Consider the following 11,333-nt stretch of genomic DNA (forward strand, 5'->3'; position numbering starts at 1 on the left):
ACACATACAAAGCCATGCAAAGAAACAAAGAAAACAGAACCATGTACAGTATACTAGCTATAGGCCAGAGCTCTGCAGTATACCAGCTACTGTCACACATTCCAACCCAAGAAATATTGCGTTCCTTGCTTCTGAACTGGCTTGTGCTTGGTCAATTATGACATGATTAGCAATTAACTATGATAGAAATGGCTATTTTGTAGCATTAGCTTGACATTGAAACTAGCTGAATGGGGGTATATTAGCTGTCCAAGTTCCCAGAAGGGACTTCATTGACGTCTTCCATTTTGTGTCATGACATAAAGTTTTGAACTGAAAACAAAAGCTGAAACGATTTGAATTTGTTCACGGGAGAATCTTCGGACAGATCAGCATTTGAGCGCCTTTGCCAATTAGATACGCTGCCATAGAGAGGCAGTTTTTTCCCCCTCAATCTCTATTTGCATGTTTTTGGCAGTCTGACGTTGATTTCAGGGATTAAGAGGGATTTACTGCCATCAGAGATGAAACGCAACTCAACGCTTAACACAAATTAAAAACAACAACATACTTGAACAGCTTCCCGCAGCCATTGTAGTCTAAACAAACTGGTCGGCTTAATTAAGATAAAGATCCCACTCAACACACCTGTTCTCTGGTGATTCAGTATGCTTGGGGCCAGGAGTTTTTCCCCTACAGGAAAAATTCTGGGTCCTCGTTAAAGTCTAGGGCTCTGAGTTTTTCCTGGTCAGGTCACATGGTCAGGAAGTACTCCTGATGCTATGTCATAGCACTCTTGTTTCTCAAGTACCCGCATTGCGCGTCGAGGCTCATTGCGCTTCAATCCATAGCGTCACTGTATAAAACGTGGGTATTGTGTAACCATGCTATGTATGTTGTCTGCAGATCCAGCCCAGAAGAACCATGGCCAAGCTTCCCCTGCAAGCCAACTTCTATCCCATGACCAGCATGGCCTACATCCAGGACCCCGGTACCAGACTGACCCTGCTCACTGCACAGTCTCTGGGCTCCGCCAGCCTCGTGAGTGGTGAGTGCAAGCCGGTGGATTTGTTTTCTGTTGTCTATTGGAAGGGCGTCAGTTCTTCAATTCTCCGGGAAAGATGACACCCCTGCTCGATTCTAAGCTTGCCATCTGTATACCAGTGGAGACTGCTGAGGGGAGGACAGCTCATAATAATGGCTGGAACGGAGCTAATGGAATGGCATCAACCACATGGAACCCATTCCACTCATTCCACTCCAGTCATTAACACGAGCCAGTCCTCCCCAATTAAGTTGCCACCAACCTCCTGTGGTGTATACAGTACATAATGTCATCAGCTATTTTGGCACCATGATGTGAAAAGAGGGGGAGATACAGTACGACGCGATTTAAAATGAGTAAAGTTTCTATCATGCTGTTTCTGGCCAATCTTTAAAAGACATCACGTTCTGTACTTGATGAATTTCTCTTATGTGACATATTGTTGTTTTATTCCTTTTGCTTATTTTCCGAATAACTGTAAGATGTAAATATTGTGTCGTTCCTGGAAGCTGTTGCCATAGTGATAACCAAAATATACCTGTGTTTTCCCCTCCAGGCCAGTTGGAGGTGATTATGGATCGTCGGCTGAACCAGGATGATAACCGCGGGCTGGGCCAGGGTGTTCTGGACAACAAAGTTACCGCCAGCACTTTCCGCCTGCTCCTGGAGAAGAGGGCCAAGACCGATGGGGTACTTACAACAGGGGTTTGAGATTGAGCTCACTACATATTCCGTTTTATCATTATCATACTTACTGTAGTTTGTAGTTCTACTGTAGTTTACTGATGTTCACTGACTTTTGAAGGTCAATTATGGAGACTTGATTAACACTAGAAAAGCCTTGCCTCGAGCCCCCCCCATGACTTGTTTTTTGGACGTCAACATTCTAAAGGTCTAAGAAATACATTTCATATATGCAATGGGAAAAAGTGTCCTTTGATTGTGTTTATTAAGGTCATAGGTAACATTATAATAAGAAATAACAATTATTTCAAATAACATAATAGCATTTTCATTAGGTTATGTTACTTTCGGCTATATAGAAAAACCACTAAAACACCACAATTCAAGAGTCAAATCCATCACAAAGAAATCCATTAGAATTTTGTTTTGGCAGGTCTTAAGAAACATTATATAAATAAGGAAATGTTTTTCAAAAGAACAGAATAACATATTTTAAGTTGTATTACTAGTCTTTGCTTAGTAGGCTGAGCTATGCTGCTCATGTGGTAAACAAATGGAACAGCGGTTTTTCTTGGAAAAAGTGATACTTTGAAATAGAGCTCGCCTCTTGAATTTTGAGAGTTATTTGACAAAGGTAAGTGTTTTAGAAACTTCAGAATCCACTCTTTCTGATACTAGATATAAATCAAAACATCTTACTTGCATGTGACCCTGTAGGATTTGAAAAAGTGACTTTTTGGCGCTCCGTTTCCCTGCCTCTGTGTCAATTCCATGCTGTGCCCATCTCTTCAATTTGACAATTGATAATATTGTCACCCATCAGACTATTGTCAATTTAATCTTGTCTTTAGGCTAACTCTATTATTATATGTGTGAAATTAGTTTAGAAATAGTTTTGGGCTATCAGCTACACAGGCTTACTAGCAGTGAATGAGGGCAGTGGGAAAAAATGACATGTTGACATGACATTTTGTTAGTGATATTAAGATTTTAACAATGACAGTGTGTTATATAGACTTACTTAGGAAAAGTCAAGGACGGGGGACATGACTTTAAAAATGGCAGAGTAAAAATAAATATGTACATTTGTTTTCCTTCCACATGACGCTCTCATCTTTTCTAGTGTTAAGACATTAGGGTTAAAACATTGTCATGTATTACATTATGATCATTCGTCTCTTTTTCCCCAGAGTATTGTCCTAATGTCCCTGTCTCTGCTTTGATATTTCTAGGGGGAGAAACCCTCACACCTCAGCTACCCGTCTCTGCTGAGTCACGTGTCGTCGCTGTACCTGAACCACCCTCTGATCTCCATGGCTATCAGCACGAAGGCACAGTCCCTGTCCTTGTCCGCTTTCACCCCGCTGGCCTCATCCCTGCCCTGTGACATCCACTTGGTCAATTTACGCAGCATACAGTCCAAGGTAATGCTACAGAATACTTCCGTACTTCTCTTTTCTCCCTGTGGAGCATAAGGCCGCAAAAAGCTTATGCTTTACATTGTTACTCGTATATCTGTGTAGTAAGGCTTTAATTACATTGCATTTGCATGTTGTTTTCTAGTGATTTAATCATTGCTTTGTACTTGCATATTCATGGAGTTGAGACATGAACCGTTCCAATTATGTAGCTAGTAACAAAGAAACGCTCAGGTCATTTGCTACTGTATGTAAATCCTGAATAACTATGTAATAATATGTTAATACAATGTTGTTACTAGAGTAGTTACAGGGTTACTACACCAGAGCAACTTCATAGAAAGACTACGAGTTACCAAGTTTTCTGAAATGATGACTGTACCGCTGTGTTCTCATGGTCATGCTTTTTATTAAGATCCGCCTTGGCTGTATTGATTTAAACCTACCTATGTGGAATCCTGGTTTCATCTCTTGTTTGTTAGGACAAAACACACACTCAGCACTCCTCCATTAATTGTCCTTATATCATCTCTGTAAATACACTACATCTCTGTGTTGTACATCTTCTATAATCTCCTACTTTGTTGTCGCATGGCCCGTTAACTCTGATGATAGAGCTGTCTCTCATGTCAAAGATCGAGCTAATTGTTCCGCTGAGAAGGGGAATCTGCTGACCAATTTGCTCAATTATCGATTGTAAAGTCACGCTCTGACATCCAATTTGACTCTGAGAACAAATCAAAAGAGGAGACGGTAGCGTGAAATGTGTTAGAGACGAGGGCTTTGTATGGATTTACACGAATACTCACATGATGACACCACTGCCGCAACTACCATCCCACTTAGTATGCACTGTGGCATCTCTCCATTTACTCAGCCAGGGACTGTGGATGGAAAAGAAACACCATTTCTGGAGGGAGGATGAAATTGACTTGGACTTGTGCTGTCAGGTAGTAAACTACAGTAGTTACCCTGTTTCAGAGTCAGACCTGGGTTTAAATACGATTTGAAATCTTTAAAATACCTTAAGCGTTTGCTCTCGCCTGCCTGGAGTTCCAGATAGGAGCGTTGCAGTGTTGAAACTACTCTATTGGTCCATTAAGCCAGTCAGTTTTCGAATAGTATGTGAACCCATGTCTGTTTCAGAATCAACTCCTCGAACATGGCTGTGGAAATGCAGCTGACCTGTGAAAGGGTGGTCTCTATAATGGCTCCAGTGTTGAGGCTGGTGGGGGGGCAGTTGGGGTCTTTGTGGGGACTGAATCATTTGTCACTGGTCCTACAGGAGGACGGGGGTGGTCCGTCGGACGAGGCGGCTTTGATTCTGCACAGAAAAGGCTTTGACTGCGCCTTCTCCAATAGGAACACAGGGCTACTGTGTGCCACCACGCAGGGGAAGGTAAAGCTGCCACACACATGCCGACACTCTAACACATACAGGAGCACACAGACACAGGCATACACACACAGAGAGACACCCGTGCATGCATGCACACAAACACACACACGCACATGCACACCAAAATGAAAGAGATATACTGAAAAAAAACGTGTTTAAAGTGTTTCATGAGCTGAAATAAAAGATCCCAGAAATGTTCCATATGCAAAAAAATATTATTTCTCTCAAATGTTGTGCACAAATTTGTTTACATCCCTGTTAGTCAGCATTTCTCCTTTGTCAAGATAATCTGTCAATCTGACAGGTGTGGCATTTCAAGAAGCTGATTAAACAGCATGATCATTACAGAGGTGCACCTTGTGCTGGGGACAATAAAAGACCACTCTAAAATGTGAAGTTTTGTCACACAACCCAATGCCACAGATGTCTCAAGTTTTGAGGGAGCGTGCAATTGGCATGCTAACTGCAGAAATGTCCACCACTGTTGCCAGAGAATTGAATGTTCATTTCTCTACAATAAGCTGCCTCTAACGTCGTTTTAGAGAATTTGTCAGTACGTTCAACCAACCTCACAACCACAGATCACATGTAACCACGCCAACCCAGGACCTCCACATCCGGCTTCTTCACCTGTGTCACGTCCTGACCATAGTAAGATGTTATTTTCTATGGTAGAGTAGGTCAGGGCGTGGCAGGGGGTGTTTTGTGTTTTTCTATGTTTTGTATTTCTATGTTGTTGTTTTTTTGGGGATGATCTCCAATTAGAGGCAGCAGGTCCTCGTTGTCTCTAATTGGAGATCATACTTAAGTAGGGTTTTTTTCCTACCTGTGTTTGTGGGTAGTTGTCTTCTGTTTAGTTTATGTACATGACAGAACTGTGCGCTTTCGTTTTTCTCTTTGTTATTTTTCCTTTAGTGTTTTGAGTTATAATAAATATTCATCATGAGCAATCAACACGCTGCACTTTGGTCCCCTCTCTACGACAGCCGTTACAGAACTACCCACCACCAAAGGACCAAGCAGCGTGATCAGGAATGGACCTGGGAAGAAATTCTGGATGGCAAGGGATCCTATACGTGGGAGGAGATCCAAGCTGGAAGGGATCACCTCCCATGGGAACAGGTGGAGGTAGCGAGAGTGGAATGGCGACGAGAAGAGGAACTAGGCAAGCACAAGAGGCAGCCCCCCCAAAACATTGGGGGGGGGGGGCACACGGGGAGATTGGCAGAGTCAGGGTGGAGACCTGAGCCAACTCCCCGTGCTTACCGTGGGGGGCGAGTGATCGAGCAAGCCCCGTTTAATGCGGGGATGCGCACTGTGTCGCCAGTGCGCAACTACAGCCTGGTGCGCTCGGTGCAAGCTTCCCACAGTTGCCGTGTTGGCATTCATCCAGGAAGGATTCTGCCTGCTCAGCGTTCCTGGTCTCCGGTGCGTCTCTTCGGCCCAGGTTATCCTGCGCCAGCTCTACGCACGGTACCCCCAGTTCGCCAGCACAAACCTGTGCGACCTGTTACAACGCCCCGCGCTTGCGGGGGGCTATAGGGGTTATCCAGCCAGGACGGGTTGTGCCAGCCATAAGCTCCAGACCTCCAGTGCGCCTCCACGGCCCAGTATACCCTGTGCCTGCTCTGCGCACCCGGCCTCCAGCGACGTTCCCTAGTCCAGAACTCTCAACGACGTTCCCTAGTCCGGTGAGACCTATTCCAGCTCCACGAAAGAAGCCTCCAGTGATGATCTATGGTCCGAAGCCTCCAGTGATGATCCATGGCACGAAGCCTCCAGTGATGATCCATGGCCCGGAGCCTGTAGGGATGATCCATGGTTCGATTCCCACGGGGGACCAGTACGGGGGGAAGAAGAAAAAAAATGTAAGAAATGTATGCATTCACTACTGTAAGTCGCTCTGGATAAGAGCGTCTGCTAAATGACTAAAATGTAAAATAAAAATGTAAGAAGCCTGTAGGGATGATCCATAGCCCGGAGCCTGTAGAGATGATCCATGGCACAAAGCCTCCAGTGATAATCCATGGCGCGGAACCTCCAGTGATGATCCCTGGCACGGAGCCTGCAGCAAAGGTTCCCAGTTCGGAACCTCCAGCGACGCTCCCCAGTCCGGATCCTCCAGCGACGCTCCCCAGTCCGGAGTCTCCAGCGATGCTCCCCAGTCCGGAGTCTCCAGCGATGCTCCCCAGTCCGGATCCGCCAGCGATGCTCCCTAGTACAGAACCTCCTGAGACGGCCTGCAGCCCAGAACCTCCTGAGACGGCCTGCAGCACAGAACCTCCTGAGACGGCCTGCAGCACAGAACCTCCTGAGACGGTTTGCAGCCCAGAACCTCCAGCTGCAGCCTGCAGCCCAAAACCTCCAGCGGCGGTCTGCAGCACAGAGCCTCCGGCGATGATCTACAGTCCGGTTCCTCCTCCGATGATCCACGGTCCGGTGGTAGTGAAGCAGAGGGATCAGCGGGTGCAGCGGGGGTTACGCCCCGAACCAGAGCTGCCTCCTCTGCTGGAGGATAAGGTTATGTGGACTGCACTAGAGCCGCCATAGACAGGAGTTACCCACCCTACCCTCCCTTTTGTTTTGTTTTTGGGGGGTTGTTATTGTGTTTAGGTGCGGTCGGAGTCCGCACCTTTGGGGGGGGTACTGTCACTTCCTGACCATAGTAAGATGTTATTGACCATAGTAAGTAGGTCAGGACGTGACAGGGGGTGTTTTGTGTTTTTCTATGTTTTGTATTTCTGTGTTTAAGTTCTAGTTTTCTATTTCTATGTTGTTGTTTTTTGGGATGATCTCCAATTAGAGGCAGCTGGTCCTCGTTGTCTCTAATTGGAGATCATACTTAAGTAAGGTTTTTTTCCCACCTGTGTTTGTGGGTAGTTGTCTTCTGTTTAGTTTATGTACCTGACAGAACTGTGCGCTTTCGTTTTTCTCTTTGTTATTTTTCCTTTAGTGTTTTGAGTTATAATAAATATTCATCATGAGCAATCAACACGCTGCACTTTGGTCCCCTCTCTACGACAGCCGTTACAACCTGCAGGGTCGTCTGAGGCCAGCCACTCAGACAGCTGATGAAACTGAGGAGTGTTTCTGTCTGTAATAAAGCCCTTTTGTAGGAAAAAAATCATTCTGATTGGTAGGGCCTGACTCCCCAGTGGGTGGGCCTATGCCAATTCATGTGAAAACCATAGATTAGGGCCTAGGTAATTTATGTAAATTAACTGATTTCCTAATATGAACTGTAACACAGTGAAACCTTAGAAATGTTTTGCATGTTGCGTTTATATTTTTGCTCAGTATACTCTACCCTATTAATATCTTCTAAAATAATAGGATATTTCATCATGATCAAAGCCGGCGTCAAATACTTTTATTAAACCATCAACTCCTTTTATAATGGGTTCTCTATTCCAACATGCGGTTATAACGTCATTGTTCATGTTTGGTTTGGTTCTCTCACAGATCCACACGGAGAAGCTGTTTTCAGAACTGAGATTCCAGAGCATCATCCCCGTATCCCTGACTCTGATGCATACGACTGAGGGAGGGTCGAGCAAAGAGGAAATCAGACTGAAACCAATGGAGATCAGCACATACCGCGTGCAGCTGACATGACAGCTGGCCAGAGAGCCTAGTCAGTGCCTGCCACGGCACATGCCCAAAATCTGGCCTCTGTTCCTGTGCCGAAAAACATTGTCAGCGAGGCTATGCAGAAGCCTAGGGACATAGTACATCCTTGGAACAGACGGAAGTAGGGAAAGAGGAAGAGAGAAAGAAGGAGAGAGGGAGGAGGATTAGGAAGAAGAGAGGGAGGAGGGGTAGAAAGGAGAGAGGCAGGAGGAGAAGGAAATGGAACTTGATTAAGCTTCATTCTAAAAGTGCAATATGATATTGTTTGAATCCAGTATCCCTAGTTATCCTGCAGTCTCAGGTTCTGTCTGTGTTGCGAACGTTTGTGTTGCAATTTCACTTGAACTCACTCTACTGAGAAGACCACAGGTCCAGATTTCCTTTTCCACTAATATGATTTTGTACAATGTGATTTCTTGTCTTGTTTTACCAAGGTATGGTTACAATCATAGTGAATATTGCTTAAAGTCATTGGCATGCCGAAAAAAAGATTTGAACGCCAACTGATTCTAATTATATATTTTTTTATATGTTTCATTTCAAGTGAGATGCTGTTTTTATTTTTCCAAAGAGCAAAAATGTGCCTTATTTCTCAATTTCATAATGAGCCCAATGTACATATGCTTATGTTGTTCCCCTTGGAGAAAAATGTCCATTATAATTTACTATCAATGCGAAATTACTGAAGCAAATAGTTGTTATATAATTGACATGTGACATCACATTCATTGATATAGGTCTGTTATTGTGACCTTCATATACGTATTGTTGTGAATTATCCCTTTTTTGTTGTTTTACACAGCTATGCTACTCTTGGTACAGCGCACCAGTCAGTCAGATGTTTTGATCAAGAAATGTTCAAAGGTGTATCAATAATAAAGCCTTTTAATCAGTTGCAGTTGCAGGAAAACGGCACCGCGGGTTGACTTAGAATGTTCACACTGTGTTGAGGTGTTACTGTGAAAACAGACACACCCCACAAGCTGTTCCTCTCTGGGAAAATGTCCTAATTGGATGTTGATGAAAAAAACACACCTGTAGCGTTAACTTTCAAAGCCGGTTTCCCAGACATGGAAAAATCCAGGTTCTGCATTAGAAAGCACTTTCAATGGAAATTTGGCATCGAACATGCTTTTTAGTCCAGGACTAGGCTTAATCTGTGTCCGGGAAACCGCCACTCAGTGTGGTTTATTATAATCTGTGATTGATTGAATTGGGGCCTACAGCCTAGATATCAAACTATGCAACTGATCCAACTTACCATTGATACCGTATATGCAGCAATCCCCTCTTTTCTCCTCGTGCATCTGAACGAGTTGAATCTTCTAAATCTACAATAGTTAGTCATTACATTCTTGAGACACATTTTGTTACTATGGCCAAAAGCGTACGACTGCTTGCTTAAGCATATGACACATGCCAAAGGTCACAAAACCTGTCATATTTGCGCAACTATTTTTGTTTTGTTCCGTTCTTGCCTGTGATCTTGGCTAACAGATGGAATGCCTCAAACTGGTACCTTGACTGAGCCATTTTCAAATCCACTTCAACATGTTGCCATGGTGTTTTTTAATTAATGTTTTGAACACGTTTGTGAAGTTCCAAGGATATGGAAATGTTCCCTTACATTTCCTGGGGTGTTTAGAGGTGAGCATATCTTATGTGTGGTACGGAAGAATGCCTAGCTATTCTGGTGGTCAAATAATTGCGCCTTTACTGTCATGGTAAGGAATTAGAATTCTTGTGACATTGGTTGCTAATTTTTTTGAATGTCTATTTGTGTCAATGTAAATTAATGTGGAAATGGTTGTTCCGTAATGTTTGAATGTGAATGTGAATGTCAAAGCTAGTTTAACAGTTGTATCACATCTGATTAAATTATGGGAAAAAAATGTATTATCTCCTTTTGAGCGACAAAACTCAATTTCAAGACAGAAGCTGGTCTAGGATGATTTGAAATCAAAAGCATATTTGAGAAACAATACACTTTACTTGGTATAGAATTGTTATTGTTCTATTGTCTGTCTTTGAAACTCAGCATTAGGGTATGGTGTTATGCGCAAATCTCTTTCTACCAATGTTGCTTGTTGAGAGTAAAATGTTGTCATTGTTTATCTTTCTGTAAATGTCATATAATGGGAGAATAAAAAATAATGAAATCCAAGTTAGTTTTGTCGATTAAATAAAGTGCATAAAACCATTTGCAGTTGTTGTATGCAAGACAATATTTCCCCCCAAAAAGGAACTCAGTCCGGCTTTCAACTTAATCTTAAGAGCTGTAACAGTAGGCTAAACAAGGTGCAATTTCTAAATTGGATAGTGCATCATCAGTTTTCCTCTTGTCATGCCAGTCATTGCACAGTCATATAGTTGAAATTGGAAGTTTACATACACTTAGGTTGGAGTCATTAAAACTCGTTTTTCAACCAGTCCATATATTTCTTGTTAACAAACGATATTTTTGTCAAGTTGGTTAGGACATCTACTTTGTGCATGACACAAGTAATTTTACCAACAATTGTTTACAGACAGATTATTTCACTTATAATTCACTGTATCACAATTCCAGTGGGTCAGAAGTTTACGTACTGTACACTAAGTTGACTGTGCCTTTAAACAGCTTGGAAAATTCCATAAAAATGATATCAATGCTTTAGAAGCTTCTGATAGGCTAATTGACATAATTTGAGTCAATTGGAGGTGTATTTGGATGTATTTCAAGGCCTACCTTCAAACTCAGTGCCTCTTTGCTCGACATCATGAGAAAATTAAAAGAAATCAGCCAAGACCTCAGAAAATAAATTGTAGTCTGGTTCATCTTTGGGAGCAATTTCCAAATGCCTGAAGGTACCGCGTTCATCTGTACAAACAATAGTACGCAAGTATAAACAACATGGGACCACGCAGCCATCATACCGCTCAGGAAGGAGACGCGTTCTGTCTCCTAGAGATGAACGTACTTTGGTGGGAAAAGTGCAAATCAATCCCAGAACAACAACAAATTACCTTGTGAAGATGCTGGAGAAAACAGGTACAAAAGTATCTATATCCACAGTAAAACGAGTCCTATATCGACATAACCTGAAAGGACCCTCAGCAAGCAAGAAGCCACTGCTCCAAAACCGCCATAAACAAATCCAGACTACGGTTTGCAACTGCACATGGGGACAAAGATCAT

General features: G+C 43.1%; 1 protein-coding gene across 3 annotated transcripts in view; it reads left to right on the forward strand.

The window, feature by feature from the left end:
• Window positions 1-10,319, forward strand: part of LOC106568341 (alpha-mannosidase 2) — a 50,573-nt gene extending 40,254 nt beyond the window's left edge. For 2 of the 3 annotated variants that reach the window (XM_014138604.2, XM_045692503.1), the window contains exons 18-22: window positions 886-1,027; window positions 1,581-1,714; window positions 2,941-3,132; window positions 4,412-4,525; window positions 7,988-10,319. In XM_014138604.2, coding sequence (XP_013994079.2) covers window positions 886-1,027; window positions 1,581-1,714; window positions 2,941-3,132; window positions 4,412-4,525; window positions 7,988-8,140 — 735 coding nt within the window. In that variant the 3' untranslated portion in view covers window positions 8,141-10,319. Of the gene's footprint in view, window positions 1-885; window positions 1,028-1,580; window positions 1,715-2,940; window positions 3,133-4,003; window positions 4,077-4,411; window positions 4,526-7,987 lie in introns of those variants that run through there. The other variant, XM_045692502.1, reaches the window with a different exon arrangement.
• Window positions 10,320-11,333: the final 1,014 nt, after the last annotated feature.

This window comes from Salmo salar, chromosome ssa13 (genome assembly GCF_905237065.1).
Source record: "Salmo salar chromosome ssa13, Ssal_v3.1, whole genome shotgun sequence".
NCBI classification, from domain to species: domain Eukaryota; kingdom Metazoa; phylum Chordata; class Actinopteri; order Salmoniformes; family Salmonidae; genus Salmo; species Salmo salar.